This window comes from Ranitomeya variabilis, chromosome 2 (assembly GCF_051348905.1).
Source record: "Ranitomeya variabilis isolate aRanVar5 chromosome 2, aRanVar5.hap1, whole genome shotgun sequence".
Classification (NCBI taxonomy): domain Eukaryota; kingdom Metazoa; phylum Chordata; class Amphibia; order Anura; family Dendrobatidae; genus Ranitomeya; species Ranitomeya variabilis.
Genome location: NC_135233.1, coordinates 457,813,432 through 457,838,624, shown reverse-complemented (window position 1 = coordinate 457,838,624; position 25,193 = coordinate 457,813,432). Strand labels below are relative to the sequence as shown.

Genomic DNA, 25,193 nt, shown 5'->3' with positions numbered 1-25,193 from the left:
CCGCGAAAAAAACACATCGCGGTAAAAAAAGCAGCATGTTCATTAATTTTGCGGATTTTCCGCGTTTTTCCCGCTATTCTATGCATTTGGAAAAAAACGCACAAAAAAGCGTCAACGCATGAAAAACGCGAAAAAAAACCGCATGCGGATTTCTGGCAGAAATGTCCGGTTTTTGTCAGGAAAATTTCTGCAAGAAATCCTGACGTGTGCACATACCCTTAAGATTGATTTTCTTCATGGATGGAGAATGTGAACCCCACCAGCAATCGGGGGCATCTCACCGGTGAAGCTCCCCTTGCAGTTTGAGAAGTTTTGGTCTTGAGTTACTTGGCTTCGTAGCTGGAAATACCTAAAGTATGTATTAAAGTGTCTCCATTTTTGGTTTCTGTAGACCATCAGCAGAGCTTTTATGAATGGAAGCTCTGTAGAACATGTCATTGAGTTTGGCCTTGATTACCCGGAGGGAATGGCAGTTGACTGGATGGGAAAGAACCTTTATTGGGCAGATACTGGTACCAACCGCATAGAAGTCTCCCGTCTTGATGGACAGTTTAGACAGGTTTTGGTTTGGAAAGATCTCGACAATCCAAGATCTCTTGCTTTGGATCCAGCACAGGGGTAAGCAATAAAGTTTGCAATGAGTCCTGATATCTTGCTTTTTTGGGGGGGTGTTGGTACCAAATAATAATCACAGTAGATTGGTTATGAAACAGGTCTAGTTAATTTTTTTTTCTCTTTTGCTGACAAACTCCCATTAATTATCACAGGTCTCATGCATGCACCTTGGCAGCTATGTGCCGATGTGATGTCACCATCGCCCCCTCACCACCCCTTGTAAATAAAACGGCCTCTTCTGAATATGTGCTTAAAGAGTATCCGTTGTTTTTATTTCATAAATCAATAGTACAAGTGTAAATAGGAAACGTAATATATACTGTCAGAGAAATGGGCTTCTTCTTCCTCCCGGACGAACCTTTCACTCTCAATTCATGGGTAAAATCCGTGAAATCTGTACTTGTTGAAGACAGGTTTTGCAATTGCTGAGATCGGCAATGACAGTTTGTGCTTATATATGTTTTTTTTTTATTTTATTTTGTGAAGGAGAGGGGGGAACTAGTGGCAGATAAACAGTTACCGTTCTCCATAGAACTTTATGAGCACCAACTGTCATCAAGGGCACCAAAACTATGAATTAACACATGTGGAATTATATACTTAACAAAAAAAAGTGTGAAACAACTGAAATTATGCCTTATATTCTAGGTTCTTCAAAGTAGCCACCTTTTGCTTTGATTACTGCTTTGCACACTCTTGGTATTCTGTTGATGAGCTTCAAGAGGTAGTCACCGGGAATGGTCTTCACTTCACAGGTGTGCCCTGTCAGGTTTAATAAGTGGGGTTTCTTGCCTTATAAATGGGGTTGGGATCATCAGTTGTGTTGTGCAGAAGTCTGGTGGATACACAGCTGATAGTCCTACTGAATAAACTGTTAGCTGCTTTTTTCTTGCCATAATACAAATTCTAAGTAAAGAAAAACGAGTGGCCAAACTTTGAAAGTGTCCCCAAGTGCAGTGGCAAAAACCATCAAGCGCTACAAAGAAACTGGCTCACATGAGGACCGCCTCCAGGAAAGGAAGACCAAGAGTCATCTCTGCTTCTGAGGATAAGTTTATCCGAGTCACCAGCCTCAGAAATCGCAGGTTAACAGCAGCTCAGATTAGAGACCAGGTCAATGCCACACAGAGTTCTAGCAGCAGACACATCTCTACAACAACTGTTAAGAGGAGACTTTGTGCAGCAGGCCTTCATGGTAAAATAGCTGCTAGGAAACCACTGCTAAGGACAGGCATCAAGCAGAAGAGACTTGTTTGGTCTAAAGAACACAAGGAGTGGACATTAGACCAGTGGGAATCTGTGCTTTGGTCTGATGAGTCCAAATTTGAGATCTTTGATTCCAACCTCCGTGTCTTTGTGCGACGCAGAAAAGGTGAACGGATGGACTCTACATGCCTGGTTCCCACCGTGAAGCATGGAGGAGGAGGTGTGATGGTGTGGGGGTGCTTTGCTGGTGACACTGTTGGGGATTTATTCAAAACTGAAGGGATACTGAACCAGCATGGCTACCACAGCATCTTGCAGCGGCATGCTATTCCATCCGGTTTGCGTTTAGTTGGACCATCATTTATTTTTCAACAGGACAATGACCCCAAACACACCTCCAGGCTGTGTAAGGGCTATTTGACCAAGAAGGAGAGTGAAGGGGTGCTACGCCAGATGACCTGGCCTCCACAGTCACCAGACCTGAACCCAATCGAGATGGTTTGGGGTGAGCTGGACCGCAGAGTGAAGGCAAAAGGGCCAACAAGTGCTAAGCATCTCTGGGAACTCCTGCAAGATTGTTGGAAGACCATTCCCGGTGACTACCTCTTGAAGCTCATCAAGAGAATGCCAAGAGTGTGCAAAGCAGTCATCAAAGCAAAAGGTGGCTACTGTGAAGAACCTAGAACATAAGACATAATTTCAGTTGTTTCACACTTTTTTGTTAAGTATATAATTCCTCATTTGTTAATTCAGTTTTGATGCCTTTGGTGTGAATGTACAATTTTCATAGTCATGAAAATACAGAAAACTCTTTAAATGAGAAGGTGTGTCCAAACTTTTGGTCTGTACTGTGTGTATATATATATATATATATGTGTGTATGTGTATGTGTATGTGTATGTGTATGTGTATGTGTATATATATGTATATATGTATATATATATATATATATATATATATATATATATATATATATATATATATCTAATATATAAAGCTGAATGTGTGTGTGTGTGTATGTATGTATGTATGTATGTATGTCCGGGATTGGCATCTGAACCGTAGCAGCTACAGCCACAAAATTTTGCACAGTCACACGTCTGGACCCCGAGAGCGTCATAGGCTATGTTGTGAGGTGAAATTTTAACCCCGCGCTTTCCAATTCACCAAACAATTTTGCCCCTATCTACATAATGGGGAAAAAGTGAAAGGAAAAGTGTTGGAGGCGTCGCAGCTACAGGCACAAAATTTTGCACAGTCACACGTCTGGACCCTGAGAGCGTCAAAGCTATATTGTGAGGTGAAATTTTAACCCCGCGCTTTCCAAGTCACCAAACAATTTTGCCCCTATCTACATAATGGGGAAAAAATGAAAGGAAAAGTGTTGGAGGCAAATTAACAGCTGCCAGATGTGAACAAGGGGGACTTAAAGAATGACAGCGATGGCACCAAAGAGTATATACTGTACAGTTGCTAAGGTGGGGCCCCAACATGGGATAATCACACCACCACGGGGATATGAACACACACACAAAATGCGCCACACACTACCACGTGCTCGAACACATATACCACCCTCAGTGCACATTTCACCACACATACACCAACCTCGCCACATAAAAGTAGAAACACAAAAGTCGCCGCTCAAAACTCGCCACGCGCAAAACTCTCCACATGCAAAACTCGCCACACGTGCAAAACTCGCCACACGCAAAACTTGCACACGCAGAAAAATTGCCACACGCAGAAAAATTGCCACATGCACAAAAGTTGCAACACATGCAAAAGTTGCCTCACACAAAACTTGCACATACTCAAAAGGCACCACACATAAAACTCGCCACGCGCAAAACTCGCCATGCGCAAAACTTGCTGCACACAACTTGCTACACTAACCTGTCACATGCAACTCGACACACAAAAAGTTGCTACACGCATGTCGCCACACAAAACTCATCTCACAAAAGTCCCTACATGCATGTCGCCACACGCAACTCAACACACACAACTTGACACACGAAACTCGCCCTAAAACACACACAAGTCTGGTATCCTTCAAAAATAAAAATCTGATTAATAAGCAGACAAACTACAAGAGCAACAAATGTACCATATAGGAATCCGGCAGCTGTCAGTCACATGACCAGTCTATTATGTGTATGTGTGAGCTAATATATACTGCCAGGGGGTGGGCTTACTGTTGGCTGGGGATTTATCAGGCTGCCATTTTAGCTTACAAATACTGAGGTAAAAATACTGACCAAATAACGTGTGAACGAGGGCTAATACAGGAGGAGATGGCATACAGCTATATACTATATACAGGAGATGACACACAGGTATATACTATTTACAGGGGAGATGACACACAGGTATATACTATATACAGGAGGAGATGACACACAGATATATACTATATACAGGAGAGATGACACACAGGTATATACTATATAGAGGAGGAGATGACATACAGGTACATACTACATACAGGAGGAGATGACATACAGGTATATACTATATACAGGAGGAGATGACACACAGGTATATACTATATACAGGAGCAGATTACCTACAGGTATATAGTATATACAGGAGGAGATGACACAGGTATATGCTATGTATAGGAGGAGATGACATACAGGTATATACTATATACAGGAGATGACACACAGATATATACTATATATAGGTGAGATGACACACAGGTATATACTATATACAGGAGATTACATACAGGTATATCTAATATATAAAGCTGAATGTGTGTATGTATGTATGTGTGTATGTCCGGGATTGGCATCTGTACCGTCGCAGCTACAGCCACAAAATTTTGCACAGTCACACGTCTGGACCCCGAGAGCGTCATAGGCTATGTTGTGAGGTGAAATTTTAACCCCGCGCGTTCCAATTCACCAAACAATTTTGCTCCTATCTACATAATGGGGAAAAAGTGAAGGGAAAAGTGTTGGAGGAAAATTGACAGCTGCCAGATGTGAACAATGAGGACTTAAAGAATGAGAGCGATGGCGACAAAGAGTATATACCGTACAGTTGCTAAGGTGGGGCCCCGACATGGGATACTCACCACACACGGGGATATGAACACAAACACAAAATGCGCCACACACTACCACGTGCTTGAACACATATACCACCCTCAGCACACATTTCACCACACACACACACCAACCTCGCCACATAAAAGTCGAAACACAAAAGTCACCACTCAAAACTCGCTACATGCAAAACTCGCCATATGCAAAACTAGGCTCACGCAAAACTCGCCACACGTGCAAAACTCACCTCATGGAAAACTCACCTCATGCAAAACTTGCACACACAGAAAAATTGCCACATGTACAAAAGTTGCACCACATGCAAAAGTTGCCTCACACAAAACTTGCACATACTCAAAATGCACCACACATAAAACTCGCCACGCGCAAAACTCGCCATGCACAAATCTTGCTGCACACAACTTGCTACACTAACCTGTCACATGCAACTCAACACACAAAATGTTGCTACACGCATGTCGCCACACAAAACTCATCTCACAAAAGTCGCTACATGCATGTCGCCACACGCAACTCAACACACACAACTTGACACATAAAACTCGCCCTAAAACACACACAAGTCTGGTATTGTCCTTCAAAAATAAAAATCTGATTAATAAGCAAACTACAAGAGCAACAAATGTACCATATAGGAAATACGGCAGCTGTCAGTCACATGACCTGTCTATTATGTGTATGTGTGAGCTAATATATACTGCCAGGGGGGAGGGCTTCCTGTTGGCTGGGGATTTATCAGGCTGCCAATAGCAACCAATCACAGCTCAGCTTCTATTTTGCTACAGTTAATTAACCTGAGCTCTGATTGGTTAATATAGGCAACAAAGACATTCTCAGTATAACAAAGCTAATATATGTTGTGAAATGCTTCTATTTGCTTAGTTTTTGCCTTTTAATAATTACATTTCTATCTATTTGTTTTGTGGTTTTTGTGTGCAGAATAAATTTTTGTTAACACATTCTATTTTGCTAACAGCAGTCATTAACCCGGGCGAAGCCGGGTAGTACAGCTAGTATATATATATATATATATATATATATATATATATATATATATATATATATATATATATATATATATGAGAGAGAGAGAGAGACACGCTGCACACTGAATATATATAACAATATCCAACTCTGCGATTCCATTTCCTAACGCCTTTATCATTGCAGGTACATGTACTGGACAGAATGGGGAGGAAAACCCAGGATCGTTCGCGCCTACATGGACGGGACCAACATTATCACTTTGGTTGATAAACTGGGTCGTGCGAATGATCTGACCATTGACTACGCTGACCAAAGACTTTATTGGACGGACCTGGACACTAACATGATCCAATCGTCCAACATGTTAGGTAAATGTGGGACCGCATGGCGTTGGTGCTGCTGAACTTCTCCCTGCTGTGTACATCTGTCAGACATCATATGTAGGTTCGGCTTTTTGGGAGGTTCCTCAGTTGTCACTGGTCTGAGGTTATGGACTACTAGTTGAAGAATTCTTTGTCTCGACTTGCATGAGTTCTAATCTGATGCTTAGACTGATGGCAGCGTCCTTATATCCAGTCCAACCAGACTCTTCCTTTTCTGTCTGTAATGGTAGACCAGGCTCTCCAACCTAAATATAAAGTAATGATGTAAGGCGCAGTTTTAAGCAGAAAACCAGCTGTTGTCTCAGGCACTGCATTCATTCTCGCTTTCACCACCTGTCTGAGAATATTATGACTTCATGCGTTTTATGGTCATTCCTTGCAAATGGCTGTGATCTAGATTGTATGGAGAATGTGGCTCTTCAGCAGTTAAATGGTCCATACATGTTCACATGCATTAATGGCTATGGACACTTTCGACATGGGGATCATTGTTGGCTTTAATAAAATTGCACTCTTCAGTCCTTCTTTTGTTTCCAGACCCCTTAATGCGCAGTTTGCTGCCTGAGCCAAGTTTCAGATTTTTGTCTTGTGGGAGTGTCCCTCTCAGTAATATAGGTTGTATGCTGCTGCCTTCACTTGCTATGGATTATTAGCACAATGCCAACATTGCACTTATTTCCTCTCCTTTTCTATAGCCTGCTTTCTCTGTTATAGGCCACGTTCACACACTCAGTATTTGGTAGTTTTGATACATTGGGTCTTTGTAAACCAAAACCAGGAGTGGGTGAAAATTACAGAAGTGGTGACATGTTTTTATTATACTTTTCCCCTGATTGTTCCACTCCTGGTTTTGGTTTACAAATACTGACAAAATCCTCATAGTGTGACTGTAGCCTTACATAAAGTTTTAGATACTTTCTTCCCTCTCCACAGCAGATCTGTGAACAACCTGTACCTTCTGCTATCTCTAACACTGAGAGAAGCAGAGAGCTGTCAGGAATTTTTTTCCCATTCATTTGAATGGGTGAATACGACTGTGGAAAAGCTTAAATTACCCTACTGCGGAGTAAAAAAAAAAATCGTGTGAATTGGATTTTTGAAATCTCATTCACTTTGCTTGTACTTTAAAGTGTTTTTTGCCGCAGGAAAAAATGCTGCAAATGAAACCCCACGTGAACGTCTCTTTAGTCTTCATGAAACATTTTCTACCATTTTGCTGTTGCAGAGTCGATTTAGAAAGCTGCTTATCTTTATCCATTAAGGAAGCTAAAAGGAAAAAAACAATGCAACAGTGCGAAGGTGCAGATAATGACCTTACGTGTATGTTGAATATACTAACCTACTGTACAACTAATGTGTATACGGTATTCTGCCCCACTATGTAAGAGATCAGATTCTATTATACTGAATATAAAATATAGGTACAAATTCTGGATTTGAGAGCAGACCACGTAAGCTTACAATGAGAGTTCGCCAGTAAATCCACTTCTTTGTTTCCTGTTGTTTGCCTTAGGGATCATTCATATTGATTTTGTTTTCTTGTACGAGAAAAATGGACCCATTATGTTGACCCGTGTGTGGTCCGAGTGTCTTCTGTCTTTATTTGTGGAAAAATAGAAAAAAAAATCTCAATTCTGACAGTCCTTGAAAATCAGACCGTTCTCAAATACAAAGGCCCACCAGTAACATTTGATTCTTGGGGCCCACTGTTCAGCTACATGCAATAATAACCTGACCCTCCTAGTACACAAATTTTACTTATGCTTATCCACTGTCCTCCTGTCGGCCAGTCCGAGAGTACTCCGATATCACCCAGGTTCAGTCCAATTTTTTTTTTCTTTTCGCGGACCCATTGACTTGCATTGCTGATTTTGATCCGACCCTCAGATCAAATTCTGACATATCTCCGTGACTTAACTAGAATGTTCACGTACATGTGAATGGCTCTATAGTCTATCCCAGGTACAAGTGCTCTCCGTGAAAACCATGGATTGAACTTGTACGTGAAAAACGGATTTCTGAATGAGCCCTTACATCACTAACTTTCCGCCATCATGTCTTTATATTGGATGATTCTGAACCTTCCCCCTCTTTTGCTCCACAGGGGAGAACCGAGAGATCATTGCTGACGACCTGCCTCATCCCTTCGGTCTTACCCAGTACAGTGACTACATCTACTGGACAGACTGGAACCTGCACAGCATCGAAAGGGCAGACAAATCCAACGGCAAGAATCGCACTTTGATCCAAGGTCGCTTGGACTTTGTCATGGACATTCTGGTATTCCACTCCTCCCGGCAGGACGGCTCCAACGAGTGTGTGCAGAACAATGGGCACTGCAGTCAGCTCTGCCTGGCTGTGCCAAATGGATACAGATGCAGCTGCTCCTCTCATTATACCCTGGATACCAACAACAAGAACTGCAGCTGTACGCACCCGTAGAGTTCATTACTTTTATTTCCAGACTGCTCTGAATGACTGCAGCATTGTTGATAACCATCAAAGCTACGATCATCTCAATATATTGCAGTCATCATATTATACAGCACTGTGTTCTTACAATTGCTCATTTTGCCTTTTTACCCAGGTTATTCTTCTCTTTTCCATTAGGTCTATGACCTCACATGATTAAAAACAGACTAGCTAAATCCTTCTAAGCTCTATGTCAAATTTTCCTGCATGAGTCATCAGTAGAACTACAATCATAAGTCACTGCAAAGTCCCGGGCAGGGGGAGGAGAGAGCAGCTGGGTCAGGTGTTGACCTGGAGGTGGAGCTCGGCTGATGGGGACTTTGCAGTGACTTAGAATTGTAGTTGTAATGATGACTCATGCAGGAAAAAGAGGCAGTGTATTTTACATGCAAATTAAATACGTGCTTTGTCTGCAGTGCATGTTTTAGTCACCAAAAAGGTCAGCGAAGACGCATGGTTTTTTCAGGGTTCTTGCACTTTCTCAGAAAAAACAAGCGTGTGCATGTGATTTTTGAAATCTCATAGCTGGTACTGTAAAAAGTCACTTTTAATTTGCATAGGAAAAAACCTTAAAGTAGCAAAAACCCATTGTGTGAACATAGCCTAAAGTGTTGTATTTTTTTTTTTTTTTTGAGGATGATCCTATTTCTTGCTCTTTTTAGAACAAGCTATTAATATATGATCCATGGTGTCACATGAGCTGAATGAAGGGCTTGCGTCACTTGGTAGCGCCTGGTATTGCTGGTCACATCAGCTCCTTTCCATGCAAGTAAATGGACTGAGCTGCAATACCGAGCACAGCCACCGCCAAATATACGGCGCTGTGTTGAGAAAATAATTAAGGGGATCCTCCAGTACAGTTACTTTATTTCAGCTAAAGTATGGGGTCCTGGGAGTTGGACCCCCACCGATCAGATTTTAATGGCCTGTTCTGAAAATTAAAAGGGGCTGTCCACTATTTTAAGCAGTCACTGATTGGCTACAGATGTTAAAAGCAGGAAACCGGCAGATGGATACATACAGTCAGCACAGAGGCATTAGAAGGCAAAGGTTGCAACATTTTTAATGAAGCCAAAATGATTATTAGCCCAAATTGCATGCACGAGATCGTGTCCCCAACACAAGATAAAAAAATACATATCTAAGATCTGTTAAAGTAAAGATGGAATCGTCAATCCCTTTAATATTTAAAGGGGTATTTTGTGTTTTATGTTGCAGTGCCTTCCAGCTTTCTTCTGTTTAGCCAAAAAACGTCGATCAATCGAATGTTGGTAGACGAACAGCAGAGTCCGGACATCATCCTACCGATTCACGGCCTCCGAAACATCAAAGCCATCGCTTATGACCCACTAGACAAACTCATCTACTGGGTGGATGGGCGGCAGAATATTATTAAAAGGGCCAAGGATGATGGCACACAGGTGAGACTTCTGTCTCTTATTAGATTTTTCACTTTAATACGAGCTTCTTTCTGGGAATCTACTTGAAACGTTACCTTGGTGGTTGTGGAGGTTCCGCAGAGGCGGTCCCGAGCAGGGGGACTGCTTTGATTGACAGGTGCACTCCCGCGTCAGGGATGACTCTTGACTCTCGGGGGATCAGGGGAACCTTGCTTATTCTTCCACCAGTCCTAGTGTTGCGATTGCTAGAGCTGACTGTTTTATATGGGCTCCCTGAGGAGCACCCCCACCTTCGCGGCAGCCATGCTTTCATTTTTTTTTTTTACAGTTTTCCGTTGCGGCACTTAAAGTCTGTGTTCTTTCACAAGGTATAGTCTCGGTGGACAGAAATCAAAGTTACTTTCCATGTGAAGGTATTTTGGCCAGTCTCGAAGTTATTAGTTTTGCATTCTTGGTATTTCGCACGCTCTAAAAACAAACATGCCATCATTCGAATAGAATTGAAATGAATCCGGGTTGAAAGGATGCCAACTTTTATGGGTGGAAGCCAAGGAACAGATGGATCTCTTGGGATGGGGCTGGAGAGAGGAGACCATTTATATTGCATATGTCAGCAACCTGATTTGCAAATTTTTTTTCCCCCTAAAATCTGTTAAAATGGTTAAAGCATTGTATCCTGACCGCTATACCAGGTCTGTATGGAAGGAATTACAAAATTGTCCTTCAGCTCAGCACCTTAGCTGGAGCTTCACTTTTTCCCCAAATCACAAACAATCCCCTCTGATTCTTGGGACCCGGAGATAGAGTTCTGCATTGCCCTGTCATGAATGGAGCAGAGGTGTCCATGCTTGACCTCCATTGCATCCATTGTCTATAGGACTACCACTAGAAAAGGTGGAGTATAGTGCTCTTCTCTGTCCGGCAGTCCCATTGACCACAGAAAATCCAAGATTCCGAGACACCAGAGAAACTGGGATAAAGCAGAACCTTTATCCTATCCTTAAAAAAAAAAAAAAATCTCATGGGAAATACAATTGAGGTAGACTAGTGAAGCAACGTTTTGGCCCAAAAGGGCCTTTTTCAAGCCAGAAATACAATTAAAAATTACAGCTATTTTCTCTGGTGCCTCGGAATCTTGGGTTTTCTATGGCTGTGGACCTAAGGTGTAGGGGAGGAGGTTTGTCTAACCGAGTCAGCATGGAGCCACCAGTGGTTCATGAATCACTGTTGGATTAAATACCATTGACCATCAGTGGAAAAGAGGCCAAGCATGTGCACCTCCACACATTTAAAGACAGGGCAATGCAGAACAATATCTCAGGGTTTCGGAATCCCATTCTTGGGATCGCTGGGGGTTCCAGTGGTTGGATCACCAAAGGTCAGCAAGTTAGGAAAAGGTCTTGTTGAGTATGTCCGTTCCTGCCGTTGTGAGCTCAGAAACAAGTGTGGATATTGCTCTTGTGGCAAAGTCAAAGCAGTAGACTGAACATCTCTACCAACTTATGGCCTCCATACACATTAGACTAATGTTGGCCAAGCCTGGAGGTTCTGCCAACGTTAATCTATATGGGGCACTGGCTAACATATGGTCAGGGGAGATGTCAATCAGACATGTCTGATTTCGGGCTGCCAATAGTATTGTTCTCCCGGAGATATGCCGCCGGCAGAGACTGTGCGTCAACATCTGTCTCATAGGGAACACAGGTGCTCCGCCAAGTGAGTGCTCTTGTGTATGGAAGAGACGGTCAAGATGGTGGTCAGTAGTGGAGCAAAATATTTTCAGTGGGTGGTACCAAGGCGGAGATAAGTGTTTATTTGGAGTTCAACATTGGAGTTAATCATTCATATTTGTAACAAATATTTGATAATGACCATAAAGTAAATCCATACCCAACAGTTGTATATATTGCACTTCCACAGATAAGTGTATTCCAGGTGTTAGAAGAGGTGGTGTGATCTCCAGAATAGTCGCGAGCTTGAGCATAAAAACTGATTCAGCGCTGTGGCCCCTTTAAATTTATTTTCCTTTCTAAATCAGCCCAACCTCTTTCGAAAGGAGTAGTGACCCCTGACACAGCGGGTGGCAAAGGTGCCAATGTGCATGGATGAACCAAAGTGGTCCCGGCCCAGAGCTGTTCCTCTTCATTTTTTTTTTTTTTTGTGCCTGGTGTGGAACATAGAGGTCCGACCTTCAAGATTCTAAAATGTTGCCGTATCTTATTCCATCAATGTTGACATCGAAATATCCAGTTAGGCCGTCTTGGTCATTACATGGATGCAGAATGAGCTAACTGAGAATTCATCAGTAAGCTCAGTCTTCACGGAGACTATTTTATCTGCCGTTTTCTGATGTCCTCTCATCTGATTTATGACCACACTTTGAGCCACACTTTGACGTGGTCATAAATGCAAAGAGAGGAGCCCAGAAAAAGACCAACTGCAAATTCGTCAATGAGCTGGACTGTTTGTAATTCTTTTAGCGAACGCATTTTAGTATCAGTGTTCAGAGAAACAAACAAAAAACCCTATAGAAGCCCAAACATGCAAAATATTATATGAAACCAAATTAATAAGCAAAGCAAATTGCGCATTTAAGTAGAAGAAAAATGTCCTCTAAAGGGTCCATAGTCTATAAGCCTTTGGAACGTTGGCCCCTTTTTCTGACACTATGTTTTAATTTGTGTTTTTATTTAATTTTTTCTTCCTTCCCCTCTATAGCCTCTGGTGTTAGTATCCACTCCAAACCAAAGCCAAACCCTAGAAAAACAGCCGCACGACCTGAGCATTGACGTATACAGCCGCACCATGTACTGGACGTGTGAGGCCACCAACAGCATCAGCGTTAACAGGGTGACGGGAGAATATATCGGCACGGTTTTGCGCGGAGACCATGACAAGCCAAGGGCCATTGCTTTGAATGCAGAACGAGGGTAAGTTTTTTTTGTTTTTTTTCTTTTTCTTTATTTGTTTATCTCTATGGTTCAATTCTGCATGTGTTGCAGCAACTCAAATATAGTATTCAATCTCGCCGGAGATACTGTTAGCACCTGAGCACTGCAAAAAAATGCCACGACGCGCGTTTCGCCCATGTGCTTTTTCAAGGGGAGTGTCATATTTTTCTATGCTTTTTGAATCTTTGTCTTGATGTTATTTGTAGATTTGCAGTAAATATAATTATTGGCATTGCAAAGGGTGGAATCCATAATGAGTTCCACAGAAAGAATTGACAATCTGCGTATTTTCAGCAACATGTTGATGAGCTTTGTTGGAATCCCATCTACTTATTTGCTATTGCATTATGCTACTGATTTTTATCCCAACACGTTTGCTCATCACTAATGGTTAAGTTTCGAAAAAAAATTGAAAAAAAAATTATTTTTTTTTTAGAATTTTTTTTATTTTGCTTTAGCACGGCGGCAGCTGCTCGTAGATTAGGACCCTGATCAGTAGATACATGACAACCCATCACGTAACCTGCCATTACACCAGCAGGCATGTACCGGCATGCATCCTTTGGTATGTGGTTGTGTTTGCGCTGCCTGGCAGGATGGGGGATGTAAACGACTTGCCATCATATTTTTATTTTTTTTTCTCCAAATGTGTCCTGCCAGTTTAAATCCCTGAAGACAGATAAACAAGCGGGCAAAATGGGAACCATGTGTGGTGCAGCTGGAGAGGAGCTGCAGATGGGTTTGTCAAACAGATGTGAAGACTTCGGCCGGCATTTGCCTTGGCTGAATCATTGTGTTCTTTGGTTTGTTTTTGTCTTTTTCTCCCCCCTCGGAAAAAAAAAAAAAAATGTTACCAATCACTCAACATAAAGAGCAAACAGATGAAGAAAAAAAAAGAAAAAAAAAAACTTATTTGGCTTTCTTCTAAACAAGTTTGGAAACCACGGAAAACTTTGTACATTTTAATATCCGTTATTAAGAATAATTTCTAAAACATTAGGAAAAGTAAATTGCTTTCTTCATCTAATTAAAGATTTTAAAAAAATAAAAATGGACTGGTGTTGCCAAACTGGGAAATGTTTTCATGAACAAAATTGGACGTCTCTGCACTTGAGTTTCTGGAACGATCGATATTTAAAGGGGTTTTTGCGAAAATGTGGTTGGTGTGTTTTTTTTTTGTTTTTTTTTCAATTCCGACTTCCTTCACTGGGCTTTGTTGGTGATCCAGTAATGTATTTCTAAGCACTGGCTTCACAGAGCTTTGGTCAATGACGTTGGATAGAAAGAGTTGCTGTCTAAACTCTCACAACACAAGAGCGACTAAAAGGGCATAAGCCCCACTACTAGAGCCGATCCTCTCTAACAGGATGCATGACCTTTTAATTTGGATACATGATGGCTTCATCAGGGTCAAGTCCCTACCCCTTATGAAGGTGCAAAAGCAGTGAAACATAGGAGGATGGACTTTAAAATGTAACACACTAAAGTTGTCTCCTGACAGGTTTCACTGCTTCTATGGCTTCATCAGGGCCAAATCCCTACCCCCTATGAAGGTGCAAAAGCAGTGAAACATAGGAGGATGGGACAAGTTGAGCGTATTACACTTGTACACTTTACGCAATGCGCCTGGCACACTCCTAGTGAGGAACTATTCCAGACTGCTGCCTCCAGCAATAATTCCGGCCACAAGTGGTGCCAAATGGTTAACCGTTGCTAGTAATCTGAAAATTATTGTTCCAAAATTGTTGCTGCAGTCTAGACTACTGCAAAGCTCAGTGTCGATTTTAAAATGTAACTCACTAAAGTTGTCTCCCTTACATGTTTCACTACTTCTACGGCTTCATCAGGGTCAAGTCATACTATGGTCCTTTCCCCAAATGAGGTAGAGAAGCAGTGAAACATATTGGGGAGAGGGGGGCAACTTTAGCATCTTACATTGTTAAATCAATATGCTGAGCTTGGCATACGCCTAGTGGGGAAGTTTTCTAGACTGCCTCCTCCAGCTTCAGGCCACAAGCGGTGCCAAATGGTAACAGTTCCTAGTAATCTGAAAATGATTGTTTCACTTGGCACCAGTTGTGCCCAAATAATTGCTGCAGTCCCGACTACTGCCTTGCTATTAGTATGCCAAGCTCACGGTGTAGATTACATGTTTCACTGCTTCTGTGGCTTCATCAGGGTCAGTCATAATATAGTCCCTTTTCCTGATGAAACCGTAAGAACAGTGAAACCTATTGAGGGAAACAACTTTAGTGCGTTACATTTTAAAATCTGTACCTTGAGCATGGCATACTTATAGCAAGGCAGTATTCTTAGCTACCGTTACCATTTGGACTGAATTAATGCTGTAGGCTGCAGTCTGGAATACCTCCTCTCTAGAAGTACCCCATGCTCACGGGTGATAAGAGTGTCTTCGGCGTGCTCGACTAATATGTTTGAGTCCCTGCGGCTGCATGTCTTGCGACTGTTCAACAGCCACAACACATGCAGAGATTGTAGCGGCAAGTCATGCAGCCGCGGGGACTAGAACATATTATTCGAGCACACCGAAGACGCTCAGATAACAGGAGCATGCTCAGATAACACCTTATCCCAGCACGTTCACTTATCACTCATCATTCTTGTACACACACTTAGGAATAGATCTGTCAATCAAGTTCTGAATGGTCTCTACCGTAACTCTCATATACCATGGCTGAGTTATAGATATTAAATTCTACATTTTATATTGCTTTACTTCTACATACGTTTTACATGGCACGTACCCAATGGTGATGTATGTTTTGTATTTTTTAATATCTCTACATCCATCCATCCATCCATCTATCTATCACAATTTTTGTTCCTGGCTTCCATGTGTAATATTTCAACTGCTTACGTTTAAAGACTATGGAAAAATGACTTCATTCAGCACAAACTTTGATTTTATGACCACAGGGCTGAAAAATGTTGTATATATTGCGTCAAAAAAGGAAATTACACTATAATAAATTTTTTTATATTTTTTTGTTCCTGGGTCCAAAGTGTGTTTTCTTAACCCTTTATGCCTAAAACAAATAGAAAAGAGTTGTTGTCCCACAAAAACTTTGCTTCTGTGATCAGGACAATGAAATTTTGAAATTTGTCTGTTTTTGGGAAAATTCTCCATTCATATTCAATACTGAGTAGCCTTCATTGTCCTGATCACAGAAGCAAAGTTTTTGTGGAACAACTATTTTCTATTTGTTTTAGGCATAACGGGTTAGGAAAACACACTTTGGACCCAGGAACAAAAAAAAAATAAATAAAAATTTGTGACATTCTTTTATGCCTTTTTTTATCACAATATCTATTAATCCTTGAGTGATACATATGTATGTACTTCTAGATACATGTATTTTACAAACATGCAAGAAAGATCCCCAAAGATAGAGCGTGCCTCCTTAGATGGGACGGAGCGAGAGGTTCTCTTCACCACTGGGCTAATCAGACCCGTTGCGTTGGTTGTCGACAACAAATTGGGAAAATTGTTTTGGGTGGATGCAGACTTGAAACGTATAGAGAGCTCGGACTTATCTGGTAAGTGTTAAAAAAACAAAATCTATTTAAACTAAAAAGTTAATGAAACCGTTATATGCTTCTGATTTTCTCCAAATGCTATATCCTGATCTGAAAGTATTTTACAAGTGTGTTATTTTAATATTTCTCTTCATTGTACAATTTGTAATTGGTTTGAGGTATTCAAACTTTCAACTTACTATTACCACTTGAATAATCCATTAAGGATTCACACCTCATTTTTCTGGTGTGTTCCCAGTCTTATATATATCAAACATGTTCATATGTCCGATCGTATGTCAAAAGCATGTCTATAGCCGTATCATTGCCATATCTTTTCTTTCACCGTATGGGAAAGTATTTTTGTATGCAGAGGCTGCTGTAAGCACAAGACCTTATTTTTATTTTCTTTGTTTATGTCTTTCTCTTTGAATGTCTTCTTTTACATTTAATGTAATCAGAGCGGAAATAAAAAGCTGCAGTAATTTTAAATCTCATCCACCTTTGCCCTGTATTAAAACCCAGAAGCTACCAGACCGAATACAGTGCTCTTCACTTCTTGAAGCTATACATTTAGGCCAGGTTTACACTTTCAGCATTTACCGTTTAAGTGCAGATCGTGACGGCTGGACCGGCTGTCTTCCGTCTCAGATTATGTATGTCGGAGGTTTGAATCACTAGGGATATTCTTACCCATTCACTGTCGAGGATTTTAGAGACTTGAAATGTACAAATAAAACCTTAATGTTAAATGATCTACCTATATATTTTCTGGATGCAGTTCACCTGGCAATTACCAACTCGCCTCAGGACCCGATCATCAACTTGAAGGTTGGGTTAGATGGAAGAAATGAAGTTGCCTGTGCCAAAGTTAACTATTAAATTATTTGTAGTATCAGACATATACAGACATTTATTTATGGTTTGATAAAGCGGTGAAATTGGCGCATAATGAAGAAAGTTTTGATTAAAAATCTGTATGGATCTCTGCTGTTTTTGTGATGTAGCCGGTGAGCTCCAAGTTTCTGAACCTGCTACTAGTGATGATGATTTATTTCAAGAAGATGAAAGGCGGGTAAACGGCGTGAGATGAGAGGACACGCATCGCTTAATGAGACAATGATTTTCTGTTTGATCCATTCACGCTTGTTTTTGTAATCCATCCTATTTAGTGAATAATGAACACAATTGGAAGAATTCAGCATCAGACTTTAGTGAATGCAAGGCAAAAAAAAAAAAAAAAAAGCTGCACAGCTGCTGCGGGGGGAGAGTTTATATCTGGAGTGGACTGCAAAGCTCAGAAATTGAAAACATATAGATCCAGACCAAAGACCAGTGCAGAATTTTCCACTTGTTAAATTTCTCCCAGAAATCTGAGAGATGCACTTTCCATTTTTTAGAAGATTTTTTAATACAAAATCATTGAAGATTAAATATATTCACTGAAACTTTAATTTTTATAAAAAAAAAGAAAAAAAATCTAAATCTCAAAGCTGTGCGATATTGCTGAACTTTGCAAACATACAAGTCATTAGAGCAAAGATATAAAATCTCAAAATTGAAATTATCTTCTAAATCTCAAATTCTCATCACCCATATTTCCTGGCCCCACTCACCCTGTATCTTTCTGTCATTACTGTTATGTTTTTTTTTTGTTTTTTTTTTTGTTTTTTTTTTTTTAACCTCTCCATGTTCCTCACCTGAATTCCTTGATGCTCAGGGTATGTGCACACATTCAGGTTTTTTCGCGTTTTTTTCACATTTTTTCGCAATAAAAACTCATTAAAAATGCATTCTGCAATTTTTGTGCACATGATGCGTTTTTTTTCCGCGAAAAAAGCGCATCGTGGTAAAAAAAAGCAGCATGTTCATTAATTTTGTGGTTTTTTCACGTTTTTCCCGCTATTCTATGCATTGGGAAAAAACGCATAAAATACGTGCAAAAACACAAAAAAACGCATGCGGATTTCTGGCAGAAATGTGCGGTTTTTGTCAGGAAAATTTCTGCCAGAAATGCTGACGTGTGCACATACCCTAACAGTTGGCTTTATCTGTCTATTTGGATCTATTTCCTTTTGTATTTTCCCTTCTATTTAATCCCCTCCTGTGTCTGTGACCAGTCTCCCTGCTGCCCCCTTCCCTCCTGATCACACCTGGCCTAGGTCATGTGCACTTAGTTTGTTATAAATTCAGAGTTGTTGGTCTGTCTGACCTTGGTCTGTCTCCAGAAGGATGTCTCTAAAAGGATGCAGCATAAATAATACCAGAAATAGAACACATGGAACGACTAACCACTGTTATTTACTGTACTAAATGTATTTTACCCTCTTCCACACTTACTCTCATTAAGCTGAGATACGCTCTAACAGCTTTGACTCCATTACTCCTCATTCTCCTTCCACCTGCTCACCCTCTCTCTGCTTCTCCTCACTGCAGGCAACATATCGCCCAATCCTGGACCCCCACAGCTCATAATTTCCATTATTTTCCCTTCCAAACGCTCACAACCCAATGAAAACAACAAAAATCACACCCACTTCAAATCCTGCACCCTCTCTCTGGATCACTGGAATGCCTGCTCCATCTGCAATAAACTCCATGTGATTCACGACCGCTTTCCCGCTCGTAATTTTTCCTTCTTGGGCCTCACCAACACATGGCTGACACCTCCTTTGAAGTCCACTCTGTCCACATGCACTTTCCCTTCAACCACCATGTGGCCGTCTTCTATCAACCTCCAGGCCCAGCCACTGCCTTTATTGACCACTTCTCCACCTGGCTTCTTCACTTTTTCTCTGCTGACATTCCCACCATCATCATGAGTGACTTCAATATCCCCATTGACACCCACCAGTCTGCAGCCTCAAAACTCCTGTCGCTCACTTCATCTTTTGCACTTACTCAGTGGTCCTCCTCAGCCACCCACATAGACGGACATGCACTAGACCTGATCTTCACCCATCTCTGCTCTCTATCTAACTTCACAACCTCTGACCACCACCTACTCACTTTCTTATCCCTGGCCTCCTCTCCTGTCACCCATGTCCAACAACATGTGCACCCCCGCAGAAACCTCGCACACTTAGACACCCACACTCTCTAACTCTATTCTACCACTGTCCTCCATACCCTCACTCCACAACATACACTGCCACTAGTTTCTACAGTGCCACTCTTGCATCAGCCATCAACTCAGTCGCCCCTGTCATGCATAGCAGAGTGCAAAGTATCAATAGACAACCCTGGCACAATAACATCACTAAAAAGCTTTGTCAAGTATCCAGAATTGCAGAGCAGCGTTGGAAGAAAACGAACTCACAAGACGACTTCACCTCATTCAAATAAGCTACACTCGCATTCAAATCCGCTCTCACCTCTGCTATACATGCCTACTTCACATTCCTTGTATCTTCCCTATCCCACAACCCCAAACAGTTGTTCAACACTTAACTGCCCCCTCCAACTTTGTGACGCACTTCAAAAATAATATAGACCAAACAAGGTAAGTTTTTGTTGTCCAACCACCACAACCCCTCTGTATAACAGCCCAATACCCTAACCCAATAACTTCCCTCTCCAAAAGCACTGAAGGAGAGCTTGCTCATCTTCTCTCCAAATCACACCTCACCACTTGTGCTCTTGACCCCATCCCACCTCCTCCTCAACCTCACTGCTACAATTATCCCATTCTTAACCCATCTCTACAAACTATCACTAACTTCTGGTACCTTCCCCTCTGCTTTCAAACATGCCACAATCACACCTATTCTCAAAAAGCCATCCCTTGACCCGAGTGCTATGTCCAGCTATCTCCCCCTATCTTGGCTCCCATTTGCTTCCAAACTCCTTGAGGAGCACATCCACGCTGAACTTTCCTCTCCCTTTGCATCAAACTCGCTCTTCGACAACCTACAATCTGGCTTCCGTCCCTACCACTTCACTGAGACTGCCCTGAACAAACTTACTAACGACTCACTTACAGTCAAAGCTAACAGACAATTCTCTATACTCCTCCTTCTACACCTGTCCTCTGCCTTCGACACAGTTGACCACTGCCTCCTACTACAGATCCTCTCTTCCAAAGGTCCAAAGACCTTGCCCTAGCCTGGATCTCCTCATACTTTACTAACCGCACGTTTAGTGTTTTCTACTCCCACACTACCTCCTCATCTTGCCCTCTCTCTTTTGGTGTCCCTCAAGGCTCTATCCTAGGACCTCTTCTCAGTCTATACCTTTGGCCTGGGACAACTCAAAGTCCTATGGCTTCCAGTACCATCTAGATGCTGATGACACTCAGATCTACCTCTCTGGCCCAGATGTCACCTCTCTGTTGTCCAGAATCCGAGTGTCTATCAGCCATATCCTCCTTCTCCTCTTGCTTCCCCAAGCTCAGTGTGGATAAGTCTGAACTAATTATCTTTCCTCCATCTTGCATATCTTCCCTACCTGATCTATCTATCACAATAAATTAAATCACACTTTCCCCTTGTAATGCAACTGCAAGGCAGTTGCATGCAACCTCTATCAGGGGGCGCAGGTAAGGGGAAAAAGCTAGCAGTCACCATGTAGCACCACAGTGCACCACCAGGAGGCGGCAGAGTAGTCAGACTGGTCAGCAACAAACAGGAAGACGAAGTACCAGAGGTCACAGCAATGCACGAGGTCAGAGACAAGCCAGAAATCAGAACCAGACAAGAGCACGGGATCCAAAACGTGAGACTAAAGACTTAGTCGGGGTACGAGCCAGAGAGTCAAAGCCAGACGGGAAAAGTAGTAACAGAGACAGGAGGCAGGGTTCAAAATACAAGCCAAGTCATACACTGTAGGAAACCACCAAACACCCACTAAGTCAGGGACAGGGAACAAGTCAGGCACAAATACGGGTAAACAGAGGCAGAAGGATCACTAGGGTATACAGGTCAGTTGCTCAAGCCAGGGACTAGAACTATCACTGACACATGCTACCAGGAGTGGCACCAATAAATAGCTACCCACGAACCAAAGAGAGGCAGGAAAGGTTAATCCCACCATAACCAGGCCAGGGAAGGAAAAGCAAGAAGCAAACCCCGACCTGGAACATGACACCCCTGCCCCGGAAATCCACTGCCTTGGAGTAACCCTTGACTCTGCCCTGTCCTTCAAACCGCACATCCAAGCTCTCGCCACCTCCTGTCGCCTCCAGCTCTAAAATATTTCCAGAATCCTTCCTTTCCTCAACCCTCACTCTACCAAAATGCTTCTGCATGCCCTAATCTTCTCCCGCCTCAACAACTGCAACATCCTCCTTTGTTGCCTACCTTCTAACACTCTCTCACCTCCAACTTTTCTCTCGAATATCCCCCATCATATGGAATTCTGTGCCCCAACACGTCCGGTTATCCACCACATTTTGATCCTTCAGACTGAACCTGAAAACCCATCTCTTAAAGAAAAAAAAAAAAGCTTACAACTAGTGTTGAGCGATACCTTCCGATATTTGAAAGTATCGGTATCTGATTGGATCGGCCGATATCCAAAAAATATCGGATACCGATACCCGATACCAATACAAGTCAATGGGACACAAATATCGGAAGTGATCCTGGATGGTTCCCAGGGTCTGAAAGAGAGGAAACTCTCCTTCAGGCCGTGGGATCCATATTCATGTAAAAAATAAAGAATAAAAATAAAAAATATGGATATACTCACCCTCGGACGAGCCCTGGCTGTAACCGCTACAAGCGTCTGCCTCCGTTCCTAAGAATGCAGAGTGAAGGACCTTCGATGACGTCGCGGCTTGTGATTGGTCATGTGACCGCTCACGCGACCAATCACAAGCTGCGACGTCATCGCAGGTCCTACACTCACTGCATTCTTAGGAACGGAGGCTGCCGGTTGCACGGCTGAGGTCCGGGTCAGTCGGAGGGGTGAGTATATCCATATTTTTTATTTTTATTCTTTATTTTTTACATGAATATGGATCCCAGGGCCTGAAGGAGAGTCTGCTCTCCTCCAGACCCTGGGAACCATACGCACCGCACATGCCTGGGAACCTTTAGGAACTTCCGATTCCGATTTCCGATATCACAAAAATATCGGAACTCTGTATCGGAATTCCGATACAGCGAATATCGGCCAATACCCGATATTTGCAGTTTCGGAATGCTCAACACTACTTACAACCTGTAATGACCAGGCGGCCACCTCAACACCATCAGAGCTACTGCAACCCCGACCTCCTGTCTCCTTCCCCATAATCCTGTAGAATGTAAGCCCTCAAGGGCAGCATCCTCGCCCATCTGTACCAGTCTGTCATTGTTAGTTTGTTTACTGTAAGTGATTTGTATTTTGATGTAACCCCGTCTCATGTACAGCACCATGGAATTAATGGTGCTATACAAATAAATAATAATAAATACAGGATTTGAGTGGCCAAAGTTGAACTTGCTGTGCCGCTTTGGTGAATCTGGAGCAAAGTGCACCAGCTAAAAAACAAACAAGGAGACAGAAAAAGGGCTCGGAGCTTTTTCAGATGTTCGTCATCAACAGTCCATTCTTGGATTGCAATGCACAGACTGGCCATGCGTCTCTTGACCCGTAGCGTGGCAGCTTCATATATTTCTATGCAGCTGTCTCTCTCTGGGATGGAAGACACGTGGCCAGTCCGTGCATTGCTATCAAAGTTCGGACTGATGATCACTGACATCTGAAAGAGACCTTGGAAAAAAGTGCACTTGATGAATTGGGGCCATAGTCTGGAATTATGAATGGAATTCTTGGTGCAGTTTTTTTTTCTTAATTTATGCATAGCAAGGAGTGGCTACAAAATAAAGGAAAGATTAATACTACTCCTTCTAGTGCCACAGATATTACATGTGTGGCTTCCACCCGAGGCCGTTATTAAAGGGCCGTAACGCAACATTTTTAATTTCAGCATCTGAAGTCTTGGACAAAGAGCCAGATGCTGGCCATGTAATCCTGTCAATGATGTCTGTATTTCCTTTTGACCAAAAAATTGTTACCATCAAAACTATTTGAACTCCATTGCAAATTAGATTTAATAGTAAAATTGACAACCATTCGGCTGCTTGCAATTTAAGAACATTGTAAATGGATCATCACAACTTGGATAACTAGTATTTGCTCCAAATTCAGTACAAAATGGAACTTTTACTGACTACTGCAGTCTCATAATTATTCACCCAATTCTTTAGTACTTAATAAGGCTCCTCCGTTATAATCTGCTGTAAAAGTGATGTGTGTAACTAGATGTCAGTTTCTGGCAGCGTTCCTGAAGAACCTTAGACTGCTCCTCAAGGACAATGGCCCCTGAGGTCACTACTATTCTTGGGTTGTCAAGAAAGTTTTCCAAAAACTTCAGAAGAGATCATTGTCGTGGAAGGAAGGTCTCCATGTTTGAACGCCAAGACAAATGCCTCTATTGACCCAAAAGTACAAGAGAAGTCTCCAAAATACTCTAACCATAAAAATAAGCCACAGCAGTTCTCGTTCTTTGCAGCGATTAAACAAAACAAACTCTTCAGGCCTAGGGATCAGCTGTATATCTAAGGAAGGAAAAATGAAGCCTGTGCTGAAAGAAAGAAAAAAAAAAGACCCTGCCCACTGTAAAGCACGGCGGGGGCTCGGTGACGCCTACAGTGAAGCAAAGTGGGGGCTCGGTGACACCTGCAATGAAGCACGGCTGGTGCTCAGTGACTCCTGCTATGAAGCATGGCAGGGGGGTCTGTGACGCCTGCAATGAAGTACGGCTTTGGCTCGGTGACGCCTGCAATGAAGCCCGGCTGGAGCTCGGTGACTCTTGCAATGAAGCACGGTTGGGGCTCGGTGACTCCTGCAAAGAGGCACGATTGGGGATCGGTGACGCCTGCAATGAAGCACGGCTGGGGCTCGGTGATGCCTGCAATGAAGCACGGCTGGGGCTTGGGACGCCTGCAATGAAGCACGATTGGGGCTCGGTGACGCCTGCAATGAAGCACGGCTGGGGCTCGGTGACGCCTGCAATGAAGCACGGCTGGGGCTCGGTGACGCCTGCAATGAAGCACGATTGCGGATCGGTGACGCCTGCAATGCGGCTCGGCTGGTGCTCGGTGACGCTTGCAATGAAGCACGGCGGGTTCTCGGTGACGCATGCAATGAAGCACGGCGGGTTCTCGGTGACGCATGCAATGAAGCACGGTGGGTGCTTGGTGATACTGGAAACCTGCAGCATGTGAACAAAAATATGGATTAAATAAAGTATCAAAACATTTTTGGCAAAAACATACCCTGCGTGAGGAAGCAAAATCTTGAACATCATTGGATTCTGCAACACGGCCGTGATTCCAAACAAACCTCAGTTTACCTAGCAAGCTTTGATTTCAGAAGTTCATATAACACAGTTGCAATCAAACTTATTCAGAGGAGTAATGAAAGGTGAATAAATGAGGGGAATTTTGCATGTAAGCTGTTCACTACCTGACAAACTCAATCAAGACTGCGACTGAAAAAATGCAATGTGCTCGCTGTGGTGGAACTTCTATGCTTGAGTTCTTTGAATAGCTTGAGGATAAAAATTGAAGGATTTAT

General features: G+C 42.4%; 1 protein-coding gene across 1 annotated transcript in view; it reads left to right on the top strand.

The window, feature by feature from the left end:
• LRP5 (LDL receptor related protein 5) overlaps nucleotides 1-25,193 on the top strand; it is a 128,383-nt gene that overhangs the window by 87,480 nt on the left and 15,710 nt on the right. Inside the window, exons 10-15 of the mRNA XM_077287388.1 lie at nucleotides 392-618; nucleotides 6,069-6,253; nucleotides 8,373-8,696; nucleotides 9,959-10,161; nucleotides 12,859-13,070; nucleotides 16,459-16,649. Coding sequence (XP_077143503.1) covers nucleotides 392-618; nucleotides 6,069-6,253; nucleotides 8,373-8,696; nucleotides 9,959-10,161; nucleotides 12,859-13,070; nucleotides 16,459-16,649 — 1,342 coding nt within the window. The remainder of the gene's footprint in view (nucleotides 1-391; nucleotides 619-6,068; nucleotides 6,254-8,372; nucleotides 8,697-9,958; nucleotides 10,162-12,858; nucleotides 13,071-16,458; nucleotides 16,650-25,193) is intronic.